We start from the raw sequence: 17,707 nt of genomic DNA on the forward strand, positions 1-17,707 counted from the left end.
ATATATATAAATTACATGAATTTTATTGTATTATATTTATATATATATATATATATATATGTATTCTACGGAATAGAGTAAATGACTGGTGATTAGTGAGGTGCATGACACTCAAAAATTAGTCAAACAATATTTAATTCAGACATATCGAATAAAAATATAATAGAATAATAAACTGTCAGTCCAAATATTAGCTTGGGATGATTTTCATTATTCCTTCTAATTTCAACTTATGGTTAGCTTGATCTCACATAACTATTTTATACATGTACCCAAATGAGGTGTTACTTTAAAGAGTGAGTTGATTTGTGTAATTGTCGGAATTGTCCTTCCATTTATTAAATTTATATTGGTTTTTCCTAACTTTAATATTGTCTTGTGTATTATTGTATAACTAATATATATTATATTATATATTATAATCATTACATCATATAAGTTTTGCAAATCAATTTAAGGAAAAAAACATTCCAAACAAATGTATACATGATTATTTTCTGAAATAATTTAACCACTCACTTTAAAAAATCAATTTAATAGTATTATTATTTTAAAAATTAACAACAACGAAATTTAACAGATAAAATCGTTTTTCATCTTCATGATTACACCAAGTGCTTTAATTTAACACATATAAATATGCCCAGTGCTAAATAGATTATTATAAAGATTTCACTATATTCAAATATTCATAAACAAATCAAAACATATTCAATTATCATAAGTTTTGTAACGTGTAATTAATAAACAACCATTATATATTTAATTATATATCACATAATTAGTCTAACGAAGATAATAATTGGGGTAGCTGAAGAGAAAAATAGCTAATATTAATGAAATAAATGGAAATTACTTCAAAGCCAATAGTTAATATCATTTGTCACGATGGTTATTAACAATTTTAAATCAGATTCAATCATATACGGCAGACCATGCACCCACTTCACTAGCCAAAGAAAAGTTTTACACGTCCGTAATAAAGACATACTAATAATGACAAATCTTGATGTGATGCTGATTGATATGTTCCAACATGATCAAAAAAATATAGTAGTCAAAGTATTTATTATTCGACAAAGATATCAAATTTCAACAAGACGTAACTCAAAAACTATTCGAAAGTTAACTTTCATAAATGTACAAGTGACTACTTTTTAAATGCTATATTTCTTTAAAACAAATAATAGCATTATTTTCGGACCACCAGTTATGTACTAACAATATAAATATGGTATTGCAAGAAACTATGGTACATGGCTTGATTTTTTCAAATGTTATTCAACAATTTGAGCAGCTTTTAAAGTGTAACAAAAGTTACTTATATGAAATTCAATCGTTAAGGAAATAAATTCTTGTTATCCAAATGTAAACTCGAATATTGAGTTGATAATGCGAAAAGAAACTTTAGTCACCGAGTTGCAAGAAGCCAAATTTAGGCAAACTTAATTTTCGCTTCAGAGAATTTGATCATTTAGCAAGTAATTCAAATTACACTAATGACCAAAGCATGTTTCCATTTTATTTATTTTGATATTTACGTATATTTTTTTAATCGAATAATATAATTATGCACATATATCATTGACATCATCAAGAAGATTCGATCATTAAATAATTTTCAAAAACAAGATGACATTACTATTCACCGGAGAGAAGTAGTTTTGTTCAACACTTTGTGAAGCTGAATATCGAGATCGTCCCAAGGTATTGCAACTATAATTAACTTTACATGCTTAAAAATATTTAATTATTTTGTATACTTTCTCACAATTATTTTTTCAAGTACTAGATAATAATGCTGGTTCAAGATGAAAATGAAATAGCTAGAGTGACGTTGTTCGAAGAGGTTACTGAGACATTTATTGGTTGCTCTATCAAAAAATAATTGACATGCATACTAATGTGAATTAAAATATTTATTTAAATAATATTATAATAATCCAATACATATTGTCAATAACTACAAATTTTATATTGCATAAAAAAGTAATTTGGAGTATTTAACAATACTTGATCAACCAAGAAAATAAGATCACAATTCTCTTTTCAAATTAGACAAGTCTGTCTCGACTACAAATGGAATAACAACAATAGTTGTAGATGGATTTGAGAAACCACAAATCAAGAGAAATACCGATATAAAAACAAAGAACTGAAACATCAATGAAATACAAAATGAAGAAAAGAAAAGAACGAACGCAAAAGAAAGGACAAAACAAGTACAACATGAAGATAAGAAGACAACAAACACTAAGGAAATGATAAAACCACAGAAAAAGAAACAAAGTTTATCATGTTTCAAAGGAGAAACCATAAAAATTCAAGATAATGAAAAAATAGACGATTTCACTAAAATGATGAGGAAACTAAGACAAAACAGTCACATAGAGATAACCCAAAAACTGAAACTTAAATAAGAAAAAATTTGATAATGCTTTTTTATATTATGAATTTTCAATAGAAAATGGTTCTTTCGATTTCATTCAATATAAGTGTTTTATGTTCACTTACTTGTTACAACGTTTATTCACCACGTGCAACGCACGTGTTACTTGCTAGTATATTAAAAATATTTAAAACGAATTAATCTATTGGTTAAAAAATTCACAGTAAATTGATTTTTTAACAAAGTATGTTAAATTATTTAAACTTTTACAAAATACAGTGTGGTTTGAATTTTTTTAATATAAAATTTAAACTGACAAATTTATTTCGATTTGGTTGATTTTGAAATTAATCCGAACCATGTTAGTTTGGTTTGGTTATGTTGGAAACTAATGCAAACATAATGGTAAATCTCCTCGTTGGTTCTGCATGATACGAACAAGATTAATTACATAGCCGGACTTGGGCATAGACCAAAACATTTTCACATGAATCCAAAGACAAGAAAGTAAGAAATACAAGGAAATAGCACATAATTGTTTTTTTTTTTTTAAATATGATTGGGTGAATTAATACAACATATATAAAATATTTATTTACATGAATTAAATGAAATTCGTGATTTGGAATCTAAACAGACAACATGATAATCATACCACTCAATCAAATGGCAGAGCAATTGATTTTCGCCGAAACTCAATTTTATACAAATTATGAGACTGAAACATCATACGCACCATCGGATATTAAGTGATAAACCCAGAAAGAATAATAGAGTTTGTGATTCCCTCAACAAGCATAGTTTTTGAGACAGTAAATCAGTAGAAAATACGGAAAGAAAGGCGGAATCATGGCTTCGTTAACGTTTCGAAGACATAATCAATCACTTTGTCCACTTGAACTTCCCATGCTACTGAAACTGGGGAGAGTTCTGACCAAGGGTTGCTCGAATTCCATCTATATCATATCGTTTGAACACAGATAATTGAAGTGACAAGAGTGTAAAATTTTACTAGCATATGATTCGAAAAATGCTGAAAACGTACTTTTTTAATCCTTGATCCATCAGTGTGTGCCCCACGCAAAGGCCTTGAGTCTCAACCCTCACGACTCCCTTCTTGAAGGTGAAAAGATCGGGCCTCACCAATGCCACGAAACTCACAGGATCGTGTAGGAAGATTCCTGGATTAAGTAGAATGCAAGAACGATCTGGTTATACATGCTAAGACACCCAACAAGAAAATGTATTTGAGCACTTGTCGCTGCACCAAAATCATCTAAGATGACAGTCGTGATTTATCTAAATGATTCGTGTAAGAGAGAATATTACCATAGAAACCATCAGATTTGACATGCCAGTCTCGATAAAATTTGCACATATCACAGATCAACTGTGCATGTCTGCCTTTTGACTGTCTTAGTTTATCAAGGTCCACGTCTGGAAAAGATGAATTGCTGAATTGAAAAAATGTTATGAAATGAAACTACTTGAACTATGGAAACTCGAACTTATTTGGTTTGGACCTGTCAATTTTACTTGGGTCGTTATATTGATGCCAACCACATCAATATTTGCACCAGAAGTGAACACGATATCTGCTGCTTCTGGGTCCCCATAGATCTGCAACTCGAACAAATTCAATGTAAGTGGCCTGGTATAAACGCAAATTCTACGCCAAGTTGTCAACTACAGAAAATCGTGAATCTTTTATCGATTAAATCACAACCAGCAAACGAAGAGTCATAGGGACGAAGAAAAAATGCAGAGCTATATATTTCATACATTTGCTTCAGCAGCAGGATTGACATTTCCCAATGCAAAGAAAGCTCCACCAAGTATCACCACTCTCTTCACCTTGCTTGCAAATGTCGAGTCTCTCTTTACGGCCTAAATCAAGGAACGTAGAAAAATCACAAATATTTAAGAGAACAGCAAGAACAAAATTTAACAACAAACCAATGACTTACTAGAGCAAGATTTGTCAGAGGTCCCAATGCGAGTATAGAAACTTCACCCGGATATTTGGAAACTTCTTCGACCAGAAATTCGGATGCTGATTTCTCAGATTTCTTGGACTTAGGAAGAGGAATAGAGATGTTCCCTAATCCATCTGAACCATGAACAAAGTCGGCAATACGCGGTTTTCCTCTCTATGTAAGTATACGTTATAGTCAGGCTACCGACAGTACAAGATAATGAGAATAAAACTAAAATCATGTAACAACAAATACCGAGGCAAGCCATCACAATACTATGAAATATGTACATATAGTTATCTTCACATTAACCAGTACATTTTGCCAAAGTTTAACACTGCTCAAATATAGAACGCATACTCAAGTACTCCGAAACTGGCAGGATTTCCAAACACATGCATACACAAAAAGAATCTACTGAATAGTTTATAACTCGATCGTTGCAATACAGTGATGGTTACCCATGGAAACAAACTGTTTTTACCTTCAATGGTTCGGGATTACCCTCTGCTACCAGAACATCAGGACTGCCAGCAATCTCGCACTATCCTTTTACATATCAACATAGTATTGATCATGAATATGTCTTAAAAACAAGAACGTGGAACGGGTATTTGACAAGAAAGGCAATCGAATAAACTAAAGAGGAACACATACCAGAAGCAACGCATTGCGTGTCGCGTCGGCTGTACTAACATTGCCGAATATTGTTGTTAATCCTAATATCTCTAAGTCAGGTGTCTGGAATGCCATCAATATTGCCATGCTATCGTCTGAATATAAGCAAAAGCATCCCAGTATGAACATTATCATGGGCGTGAATAATCTCATTTCCATTTTCTTATCTCATATTTCAACATTTTAAGGTATGAACATTATCATGGGCGTGAATAATATCATATCCAGAGATGCTACGTTGTGATAATATTTTCAACAAACATCAACAGCGACAAGTCTTTTCAGCAAGGGAGATGCAGAATGCCATGCAATCATTCAGAAGTCCAAATTTTTAGGAAATTAGCATTAAATTCAAGTTCTCCTGGTTTATCTTGTCGTGGTGGGTTACAGTATCCAAGAATTACAAAAAAAAAAAACAATCTTTTTAAACATTTTCAGATTGACACCCCTGGCAGCTATTATCTGCAATAAATATTTCTAGAAATAACATGGAGTCATAAATAAATCTGAAAGATTATATGATTAAGCAAGAAATTGGCATCCATCAATCCATATGATTCACTTTTAAACAAACTGCATAGACAAATAAAAGGTTTCGCCTCTCACTTCGATCAACATACATTCGTTGCCGGCTTCATAAATTTTGGCACTAATACCACTGCAAAACATTTTGAATTTTTTTTTATCTTTCTAACATATTTCTAGTCCCAGCTTTCTTACCTATCTCTGAAACACAACAAAGACACAAGAGCATCAACAGAAAGAAAAGAACAATGATCCTTCCCCACCGCACACAATTAATCTGATCAATAACATTTAAAGTATTAAACTTTTTATTAATTTCATCCAAAATCTCAAAAAGAAAACCCAAAAAGCTGAAACCAGTAAAGAAAATAGAAAGAAAAGTTTAAAAAGTGGCAGATTTGATGCACAATATAAACAAATAATCTTCCTTCTCTTAGTAACCTTTTCACTTAAACATTACTTTTACCAATTACATTGGTTTAAATAAATCAAGATCTCATATCAAAAGACTCAATCTTAAAATCCCACAACATTATCCAAATAAAAAAGTCAACAACAGTCCAATTAACCACAAGTAAAGCAAATTTTCCCAGTAAACAAATGAGCCCACCATTACAAAAAGCATGCATATTCTTACCAATCCCGGGATCTGTATCGATGATTATTTTTTCACGAATTTTCGCAGAAGAATCCTTGGAAGCCATCAGTCCATCGATTCCATTACTCTGAAGAATCGACATCACCACTTTTTTCCCTTCAAATATTATTTCAAAAGATCAAACCTGTAAAGGGTCCCAGAAACTGAAATCAAAATAAATCGATGCTATCCAATACAGACAAAAGTACAAATAATGGGAAAAGAAGAAAATAATAAATTTACCAAGTATAGGACGAAGGGTTCCATAATTCTAAAAGCCTAAATGATTTTATCGACACCCTTGTTTATAGTGGGAATCTTCGCCGTGATCTAATTTTCTTCTAGGAATACACGGAATCATGTGAATAATGCCTTCGAGTGTACGAATTTTCCCATTTCTTGATACACCTACATATATATAGCTGTGATTTATGAGCATATCATCCAGTTTAAATTAAAATAATTAAGATAAAATTTTTAATTGGGGAACTGCCGCAGAAACAAGGTGGAATCTTGACGCAAGCAGCACTATTGTGTTTCATGTATATAATTTTTATTTTAGTATCTTATTATATAGTTTAACGATGAATTTTTCTTATATTTATAATAAGAAATAATATTTTTTTTATATATGATTCAAATAAGATATATATCATAAAATTAATTCGTGAAGTCATCTCATAAAAAAATTTTGTGTTTTTATTTATATAATACTGTGATGTATGATTTTTTACGTGACATATTGAATATCTGATTATTATTTCATAAAAAAAAATTATATAAACTATTTTCGTAAAATATCAAGATCTTTTATAATTTTTTATTAAAATAATATATTTAATCTCCTTGTTTTCAAATAATAAACACGTCTACTCTCTAAAACACGTAATATGCTCAAAATTTGTGTGTGCTTAAAATTTGGAAACATTGACACTTAATATATAACTTTTTATATTAAATATTTTTTTATCGGTCTCGAGATTTTAAAATGATAGTTATATAATTAATCATATTTTATGTATATAGATACAATTTAGCTCATATGAAAGCATAAGAAAATGGACTCACATTTCAGGAGGCCTTCCAATCTAACCATTGATTTGTGAAACCAGAGACCGACTTGATACCAAAGGGATGAACAAGTGCGAATTTGGATACAATAGTTATAATTTAAAAATTATTTAGATAAATCTAATTTTTTTATTAAAAAACAAACAAAAAATAGAAGTTGTTTTGATGTTTGGATAAATGTTAAAAAATATTATTGTTTTTATTTTTAAACAGAAGCAAGCCCAAAACAAAAAAAATTTGACTTTTAAGAAAAACATTTAAATAGTTTATTTTTTAAAAACAGATTTTGTAGTCAAACAATAAAAAAAAAATTATATTTTTAAAAAAATTATTTTTAATGCATTGGCTTTTTCAACTAAACATGATCTTATTATTAATATCAATGTTTTCATGATCGGACCGGTGATTGAACCTGTTTACCTTAAAAAATGGTTCAACAGGTGACAGTCAGACCGAAAAATCGTTATATCATATAAAATAATAATATATATAATCTAAGAAAATCCAAAATAGAATTATAAATTGTAAATTAATAGTTTAATTATATTTTATGGGAATATTGTATGACCTATTTAATAGTGTCATAAATTAAATATTCCATAAAATGTATACTACATTATTTTAAAGAGTTTAAAATAAATTAAACAAAAAAAAAGGAAAATAAAATTACATGTTGGACGTGTGATTTGATGATATTTAGATTAAGTTTTTTTTTTTCCTTTGGTTTTTCTAAAATCTTAAAATATGTGATTTTGATAGTTTAGGAAAAAGAAAATAGTATCCAATTTAAATATACACTTACCATAGTGCACAAAAACAAGAGTTCTTTCATAACTTTGAGATCTGGAGATACCCGACAATCGACCCTTAATCGACTATCCGATTAGTCGGGTTTGGGTTGGCAAAAAAATGCTATGATACACTTGAGCCTATATTTATAATATTTGTAAAAATCGAGTTTATTTGACAAGGATTCCAATTTTAATTTGACGACACTACAAAAAGAATAAAAACATATATAAAAGACAACCGCAAAAGTCAGATCCAATAAACCAAGTAAGCATGAAAATGACACTAAATTATACATAATAGAGCACAAATTCCATGCTTATAAGATATTAGGGATGTTACCTCACCGGATTGCGCTGGCTCGATCCGGGCTGGATTAGACTTGTTCTGGATTGTGGGATAATGAAAACGAATCATTCATGTAGGATACGAGATTAGGTTTACTGGATTACAAATATAACTCAATCCGAATCGAAATATAATAAAATCAGATTTAAACATAATTATAATCAATATTTTATTTTTCCAACGAATATGTACATAAAGAAGTTATTTATGAAACAAAATAATAAAAATTAAGTATATTATTGGATCGGATTCAAGCGGACCAGATTAAAATGATTTTGGATTCATTTGCAAATAACCCAATCCGATTTAACATTTATTTCCGGCATCAGAACCAATTATATAGGCTTTTGATTGAAAAAGATTAAATCAGTTCCGGATTTATCCGGTCCGATAAGCATCTCTACCAGAGTTGATGCCAAGAGATTAGGAGTATTCTGGATTACTCTTTAACTTTTAGAATTATCTTGAAGATACTTGTATATTAATTTTAGTTTTTTATAGAACATTCTAGAAATAAGTTAAAATTTGTACATCTCTAGCATGTTCACATCTAAACATTTGAGAACATATTCAAAGATATTTCTCGATGATTATGGAGACTTAATCTTCTTCGTACGATTTAATTGATCATAACCACTTATTCATAAGATGAGTGTTATAAATAAATAATTGCATTTCATTTGTAATCACCTTGGTTTTTAGCTTTGACACAAATTTACAAGCTTTCTTGTTTACTAATAATACTTATGCTTAACAATTTTTTTTAGAGTAATCTTGTAGATAACATCTAAATGTCACAAGTTGTTAGAGTTTGAAGAATTAGCACAGTATGTAAGGAAAAAAAAACTATTAAATTGTTATTGTGAATATTAAAATTTAATTAAAAAAATACTAAAAACTCCTAATTATACATTTATTATTAACCATAGATCTTCTTTTTTTTTCTTTTTTAAAAATATACCATATACCTTAATTTTTATTTTAAAATTTTAGATTTTACTAATTGAGTAATACATGAAACCAACCCTGTCTAATGTCAATGTGCGTGTATTACCAATCTCGCCCATTATTTTTATAAACGAAATTAATATTGTCATCCAATATGTACTTATCTTGTGTTACAAATTGTTCTCAATATCATCTTATTTTACACAATTATTGAAAAAATAGTATTACACTTCAATATATAATTTTTTTTATTAATAACAAAGTAGAATAATTAAATAAAAATAAACCTGTGAAACCAGGTGAGATCATTTCCAAATGGGCTGGTGGTCTACTTTCTCGCAAATGGATTGAGCTAAAACATTTAAACATAAAGAATTCATTAATAAAATAATTTACTTACTTGTATTTAATGAATAAAGTAACTTTTATAAATACTTATTGTAAATAACAAATAAAAAATAATGACTTAGTTATAATTAAAATATTTATTTATCAAATAATGTAATAATTATGTTATTAAACATAATCGAATTATAAAATAAAATAAACAATACAAACAAAATTAATTTCATAATTTAAGGGAGAAAATAAATTCACACCAAAAGAATAAGAATTTATCGACTAATTCACCATAAAATATAAGTTTCGCGAGTTATTAAATCCAAAAAACACCAATAACCAAGAAATCCCTAAAATATTGTTTCAAGAAAGTCGAGGTGCTACGGGATTTCAGACCAAATGCACATCATTAGACCAAGTAACACTTCCAAACACATATTTCCTTGACCATCGACTTGGAACCATGTTCATTGTGTAACTTGCAATCCTTTTATCATCAGAAAAATCAAGAAGACTTGGTTCAACTAGTAACAAAACCCTTTCAGGATTTTCGACCTCTACATGGAATGTTCTCCGATCCCGTCATTTCCTACGTAGGTAGCAGTTTGTATGACTTTAACTGACATAAATTGGAAACTGAAATAAAAGGGTAGTTCAAATTATATGAGAGAATTCCAGGTGAAGGGCAGGTGACCTTGTCTCTAATTATGTTTCCAGTAGTCTTGGAACAGGCAATATTACATAGATATAAAATTATATCATCATTCATATTGTAATCATAAACAAGGTCAAGATTTACAGCATTGTTGAGGTTTATGTTGCCCGATCCCATGTCGAACGGGGTGGCCTTTCCATTATCATATTGAATTCGTCCTCCAAACTTATCGTGTGACTATCACATATCCATAGATAAACTCCAGTCATCTTAATAGACATGTCAAAATTTGAATATCAGATAAGCAATAGACTATGCTAGTAACAAAATAAAAACATTTAACTACATAGTGCAAAAATGTGATATTGAAACGGAAAATGTCATCATGACGGCTGATTTTATAGCAACTGGACTAAAGTGGGGATGAGTTCCTTTCAAGGTTGCTGCTATGACGAAAACATGAGGGCCAACTATGGAAGTTCCGCTGTCGAGCTCGAACCATAGATGACTCGGATCTTCGTGATTCCATATAGGCCAGTTTGTCAGAATGTTCAGTCCTGGAGCTGCTACAACCGGTTGTACATAATTTAATTTAATGATTGATGTTTAGAAAATTACGTGATTACCAAAAACAACAGATAGAGGTAGTTGTACAACTCAAGTTTGTTAAACGTAATATGGGCAATTATTGTTCCTCAATATATCATTTGATACATGCATAGTCTGGATTATAAGAAATTGAAGGGAAAAAAAACTGACATACTTTGATGATATCTAGGGCAGGTCCAGGTAATCGAGAAGAAAACAGGGCCATCTTCAGGGCAGGTTGTTGGTTGATCTGAGCCTTGTGGGTCAAATATAAGCAAAAGAGTAGCCGATGAATCCATGGTTCAATTAACATTTTGAGACGGAACTACGTAGTAAGACAATTAGGACGAATTGCATATAAACTCTCTGCTATTTGTATACTAAATTCCTTTGAAAAAATATATCAAACCAACAATTTACATCTCAATTCAATAATTTTTGTTGTATGTATATTTTTATATGTTTGCATGAAATTATCCTGAAAATAGAATCACAAAACTTAATGAAAATATAAACATAATTCTTTTCTTTCTCTGTTTTCCCATTTTTTCTACGAAATTATTTGAAATGTGCTATAAAACGAGAAACTAGGAAATGACGTATATATGTACTTAAATGAATTCAGACTGCCATTTTCGAGGTTGATTGCTGTAGATAATTTTGTGAATAAAATAACAAATATACCAAAACTAAATTATCATCCTTCTAGTTTCCATTTTACCTTGTATTTCTCATGTATGCATCCAGATTTCTCGCATCCACCAAAAACAAGAAATTCAAGTTGTATTTAAATCAAATATCCATTTAAAGAACCGAGCCTTACAAAATAGAAGAATTTGATACTATAATTAGTCAAATATTATATGATTTTAGTGAAATACACGGATTATTTTTGCACATTAAGAATCCTAGCAAAAACCAGACTAAATGTGCAAAAAAATATAATTTATTATAAGACAATTTTAGAAATTTTCACTACCTGCATGATTGAATTAGCATTTTCCCAAATGACATTAATTGCTATTAAACTTGTAAGATCACTCCACTATTTTTCTTTAATTAAATATTGAAGTAATCGATTTATCTCACTTGTCTCCTCATAAATGGTGCATGTTTATGCCTGTAACGAGCAACAATTTTTACGTCAATAAATAGAAAATGTGAAGGTCATACCCTCAAGGTCGCTGAGTTTCCCAACTCGACGTCGGCAATGATCTCCCTATCGGTAGAATTAGATGCAACCGTCAGCAACCACGACGCAGCACCGTGGACAGTCTCCGGATCTTTGTTATTTCCGGCACTAGATATAGGATATGACAATCATGATATGACAGTTATAAATTTACTAAAATAAAGAAAAAAAGTAGTTCTTTATTTGATACGAATATTTTCATGAAGTATAATTGGCCTAATAATTTGATATGATATCATTAAGGGTCTCGTTACGATAGTAATAAATTTTTATGGATTTTCTAAAAATATGCATATATAAATTGTAAACAAGAAAGATTTATTACCGCTATCCAAATGGCTCACGAAGTCTTTTTGCTCAGTCTGAACAGTAAATACGCTTTGACCATCAGCCCCCAACGAAATCCCACGACCTCAAGTTTCATTTTGATTCTCGAAAACGGATACTACTAAGTCGTGTTCTGCATTTTTAAATAAAAGAATATTAAATAAAATATTAATATTTTAAAGACATAAATAACTTTTCATCAGATCATTTACTGGAGATTTCCCTAATTACAAGTGGGGAGGTAAGGGCAGCCAAGCCAATCTAATAGGAGCGCCATTGAGATTTTGATCATAGAGCTGATTTGGAATTTATGATTTCGAACTTTCCCATAAGCTCGAGCTTAAAATTATTTTATTATTTATAATCTAATTACATATGAAAGTAAAAAAAAAAAAACAAGGAAAGCATTATAATTTGAACTATAATTCGGAGATTTTTGTCACGCTTTCTATCTCGCTTGAACGGCTTATGTTCTTGTTTTATGTTTTTCCTCTTATATTAAGTGTGTGTTTGGTTGAGTTGATTAAACAAAAATAGATTAATAGTCAAACACTTATCCAATGTTTGGATAAAATTTTAAGATGTTTTAATTAATAATCATTTTGACCTGGTTTAAGATCCAATTTTATGGATAACTATTTGATTATTAATCTAGCAAATCAAATGAAATACACTATCAAAACTTAATAAATTACATTTTTCTCCTCTTATTTCTTAGAGTGTTAAGTTCTTTATTGAATAAAAAGTTTATTTTAGAGTGTTTTAAGTTAGATGTTGATTCTGATATTTAATATATATCATTATTATTTAATTTGATTTAAATTTTAAAAAATATAAAGATATATTTTATTTTGAAAAAATAATTTATTTGTATATATTTTAATAAAATAATAAAAACTAAACTTTAATGTTGGTTATGCTTATCAATAATATTTTTATTTTTATTATCTTTAATGTTATGATAGTTACACTTATTAATTCAAAGATTATTAATATCTTTATTATTAATATTATGTATTGCTTCCAGATGTGTACAACAAATAAGTAAAATTAATAAGTGTATAATAGTAAATTTATTAATATTTAAAAGCTAATCACATATTCAAAATGTTGAACCAAACAATCTATACTATTTTATTAAGTTTGAGATACTTAGAGTAACTAACTTTGGTGTCATGGTTTGTTTTAATAATTATATATATTAATAACATGCTAAAATTTTAATGTAAGTTATATGTAGTTCAGCGGATAGAATCATTGTTTCTTGAGGTTTAGGTCATATGTTCAATTCTTATTGAAGTCATTTTTTTATTCTTTTATTTTTCAATTTATTTTTTATTTTATATATCAAAATTACATTGTAGTCCCTTACTATTTCTTATAATTTTATTTTGATCTTCATTTAAATATAAATCAAATGAATTATAAAAAATATTATACAAGCACGCAACGCGTGCGTCGGTGCACTAATCTTAATAGTATCACATAATGTTTGATTAATAATGTATCAATCTTGTTATCTATAGAATAATCAATTATTTATTTATTTCATCACTTGTACCAAACACACCCTAAGGGTTAATGGTGTCTTTAGTTGTCATGTTGCGGATTTTCATTCACTAACCGGTCAAAAATAGATTTTAATGCACTACTTTCTTTGTTCTTTTTTTTTTTTTTCTTTTTTTCCCCTTCGTGTCTAAGTTTATTTCATCAAATTATTAATATAACGTTATACACATAAGCATATGTAATGTTAGGTGTCAATTTCCAGTACTAAATCGATTATTTCAATTTTTGATGTTATATCAATAATTTCCGTCACAACTACAATTAATATTATTATAAACCAAAAAAAGAGAAAAATCACAATTTGATGACTATAAGGATAAATTATAAAGAGTAATTTTCTTGTGAAAAGTCTCACGGATCTTTATTCGTGTGAGACAGATCAATCTTATTCATATTTACACTAAAAAATATTATTTTTGACATAAAAATAAATTTTTTCTATGAGCGACACAAATAAAATATTAATATCACAAAATAATTTTCGTGAAGGAGAAAAAATCAAAATAGAAAAGTTTATATGACAAATTTGACTATTTGTCAAGTAGTAATTTGGCATCTTGAGGAAAAAAAAAATCAATTGATACTAACATTTAAAATTAAAATAACAGTTCCACGTAGCATGAGTTATCATTCAGCCATTGACTTAATCATCGATTCCCAAAATTGACGCGAAAAGAGAAAAGGAAAGAATCAAAGCAAAGCAAAGCAAACACGCACAATAAACACGCACAATAATTGTTCCTATTTCCACGCGTCTCCTCGTCTGCAGTAATCTCGGATTAACCTATTTTAATTTTACACAAAAGGATAATATTTTAAGATGATATTTAACTCAATTCAATTTATTAAAAAATATTATTTTTAATGTTAAATATGAAATGAGTTGATTCATCTTATTAATATAGACACCTGAAATCATCTCATAAAAAATCAATTTTTAATTTTAATATTATATAAAAGTGCATATATATATGATTAAAAATAAAATAATATTTGTACGAAAATATAGAGATTACTTTTAAAATTTAAGATTTTATAGATGTTTAATAATAATTTTTATGTTATGAATGATATAATCAAATAAAAATTTAAATTTTTTAAATAAAGTTAAATAAATATTTTATTATAATATAATTATATATAATATGATGACTTATTTGTATATAATTTCATAAATAATTTAATTTTTCTCCTTAAAAACAGGAATCAAAGATTTTTTTAATGGTGATATTCTAGGAAAATTAAAAAATATTTTACCAATATAAGATGAAGATATAATTATAATTTAAATAGAATTTCACCAAATTAATTGAAACCAATAAATTTATACGATGATATAAATATAACTTAAATTACTGACTCTTTGCAAGCGTGTTTATACATTTAAAATAATATTTGCACGCGTGTTTATACAGTTTAAACATATTTTTTATGCTTAAATTTTGTTAAACACGCTTAAACTTGTAAAGTTTAATATTTGGCTTCGATGCTTTCTTCTAGAAAATGTTGTCATGACACTACATAATAACGACTTGTCTGAAATAATGTTAACAATTAGATTAAAATAATCGAAAATTAAAATTTAATACTTTGAAACTAAAATTGACTATTTACTGGACTAAATCAACCATCTCAAATGTAGCATAGAATGAGTTAAACTCATAATTACAATTTAGGGGAAATTGGTTGAGAAATTTTTTTTTATTAAATTCCAAATAAAAGAAATAATAAAAATTCTGATTTCGACACAAATAATTTATGGAGTTAGCAAAGAAATACTTGCAGTAGTTGGTTAGATGCAAAGTATAAAAATAAAATAATGGTAATCCAGGCTGTGCCCTCCGCCCCACGCTGTCTCATTTATTATCACGGATTCATCTCCTTTCTCGTCATTTCTATTCACCATATTGAATCTTTCTTCCAACTTCTTTGATCCTTCCGCCGCTCCTTTTTCCTCTCCCCCGATCGACCCATCTCCTCCTATATAGCTTACGGATCCATCCATCCTCTCCATCTACGCGATTCTTTTTTGAAAATCTTAAACGGTTTATTGAAAAAATAACCAGGAGATAATCATGGCGGAAGAGCACGGATTCCAGGCGTCGGAAGGCCACAGGCTGTGCGTCAATAATTGCGGGTTCTTGGGAAGCCCCGCCACGAAGAATATGTGCTCCAAATGTTACGGCGACCTATGTCTCAATAAATCGGGGGATTCTTCTCCGATATTCTCCACCCCTTTACCTTCTACGCCTTCGCAGTCTGTTGCTGTGGTTCAGACGAGTCCTTCCGCGTCGGCTGCGGAGGTAATCAGGGAGGTTACAACGGCGGGTCAGCCGTCTCAGCCGCCTACGAACAGATGTTTTTCTTGCAGGAAGAAGGTGGGGTTGACGGGGTTCAGGTGTAGGTGTGGGACAACCTTCTGTGGGATCCACAGGTACCCCGAGAAACATGGCTGCAGCTTCGATTTCAAGGCTGTAGGCCGGGAAGCCATAGCCAAGGCTAATCCGGTGATCAGAGCAGAGAAGCTGGTGAAGATGTAATTGCAGCCGTACAATTGGTTCTCTTGATGATGAAGATGGGCGGTGAGGATATTTCCACGAAACTGAAATTGCTACGGGAGTTGGGTTTGTCGAGATCGTGTAAATTTGTATGATTTTAAATATAATGATTTTATTTAGTAATTTATATTCTTAGTCTGTAATATAGAATTTATAGTTATATTATATATATATTAAAAAATATTGTCTTTACTCTTGATCGGAATAGTTTGATATATAATTCGATTTGATGCTTTTATTTAATTAAATTAAATTCATTTTGCAGAAATAACTTTCTTTCAAAGATTTTTTAAAACATTATCGCGTTAATGGGATTATATAAATAAAAAACATCCATCAATTAAAAGTTCTATTATTAAATAACATTTTAAGATAAACAATAGCTGTAACTTCTTTACTGCTCATATGTCGCACATGTAGATCCATTTCCGCGTTATGATAGTGCAACATAAAAAATTCTATAAAAAAAAACAAACAAAAAGACAGTATATTAAAATAAAGTTTTGCGACATAAATGATAAAAATCGAAAAGAGATGAATTTATATAATAAAGATGGTAAAAGTTAATTTTTTCGAATAAATTCTTCATGTAGCTAAAGTAGTTCATGCATCTGTATAAGTAATTTTCAATTGTATTAGTCAACAAAATTACTCTCAGTTTTATTTTAGTGAGATAAAGAGCCAAGAGGCAATGGTTTAATTATTACTATGAAATATATATAAGTTAAAAAATTACGAGAATACGAAAAATAATATATATATTTGTTTATTATCGAAGCATGTATGACTTTTTAATATTAATTTTAAAATCACAAAGAATCTTACATTTATTTTTAGGGGCAAATAAATTAACATTCATCCCTACTCTGAAAACCCAAAAAACGCGATAATATAATAAATTAATGATATTTTGAAACTTTGTGTTTTTAATAATTAAAAATAAAACCCTTTATTATTATAGTTGATTTTTTGTGAAATATTCTCACATATTTTTATATACGATATATACGAGATATGTCAATCATACTGATATTTACGATAATAATATTTTTTTATGAGTGAATCAAATAATAAACATGTCTCACAAAATTGATTTTTTAGTTTTATAAATTTTTTTT

General features: G+C 28.9%; 2 protein-coding genes across 4 annotated transcripts; one reads left to right on the forward strand and one right to left on the reverse strand.

Moving 5' to 3' along the window:
* Positions 1-3,035: 3,035 nt before the first annotated feature.
* LOC140971236 (uridine nucleosidase 1) lies at positions 3,036-6,725 on the reverse strand. 3 transcript variants are annotated; one of them, XM_073433383.1, is made up of 10 exons: positions 6,461-6,725; positions 6,206-6,350; positions 5,023-5,138; positions 4,850-4,909; positions 4,357-4,539; positions 4,172-4,276; positions 3,913-4,009; positions 3,719-3,826; positions 3,435-3,570; positions 3,036-3,345 (listed from the first exon to the last, which is right to left on the reverse strand). In XM_073433383.1, exons 2-10 carry the CDS (start codon positions 6,306-6,308, stop codon positions 3,237-3,239), a joined length of 1,017 nt encoding a protein of 338 aa, XP_073289484.1. In that variant the 5' UTR covers positions 6,309-6,350; positions 6,461-6,725; the 3' UTR covers positions 3,036-3,236. The 3 variants fall into 3 exon arrangements, with proteins under 3 accessions (XP_073289484.1, XP_073289483.1, XP_073289482.1); XM_073433382.1 differs by having other exon boundaries at positions 6,206-6,369; positions 6,449-6,725; XM_073433381.1 differs by having other exon boundaries at positions 6,449-6,724.
* Positions 6,726-15,862: 9,137 nt separating this feature from the next.
* LOC140971237 (zinc finger A20 and AN1 domain-containing stress-associated protein 6-like) lies at positions 15,863-16,786 on the forward strand. The gene has a single exon (XM_073433385.1). The coding sequence runs from the start codon at positions 16,107-16,109 to the stop codon at positions 16,569-16,571; it is 465 nt and encodes a 154-aa protein (XP_073289486.1). The 5' UTR covers positions 15,863-16,106; the 3' UTR covers positions 16,572-16,786.
* The last annotated feature ends 921 nt before the right edge of the window (positions 16,787-17,707 follow it).

Source organism: Primulina huaijiensis, chromosome 2, assembly GCF_012295235.1.
Source record: "Primulina huaijiensis isolate GDHJ02 chromosome 2, ASM1229523v2, whole genome shotgun sequence".
Classification (NCBI taxonomy): Eukaryota; Viridiplantae; Streptophyta; class Magnoliopsida; order Lamiales; family Gesneriaceae; genus Primulina; species Primulina huaijiensis.

Coding starts and splice junctions, on each gene's coding strand:
- LOC140971237 (XM_073433385.1), top strand. CDS start 16,107: ATGGCGGAAGAGCACGGATTCCAGGCGTCGGAAGGCCACAGGCTGTGC.
- LOC140971236 (XM_073433383.1), bottom strand. CDS start 6,308: ATGTCGATTCTTCAGAGTAATGGAATCGATGGACTGATGGCTTCCAAG. Junction 5,139..6,205: donor CGATACAGATCCCGGGATTG/GTAAGAATATGC, acceptor GCTTATATTCAG/ACGATAGCATGGCAATATTG. Junction 4,910..5,022: donor CACGCAATGCGTTGCTTCTG/GTATGTGTTCCT, acceptor GTAAAAGGATAG/TGCGAGATTGCTGGCAGTCC.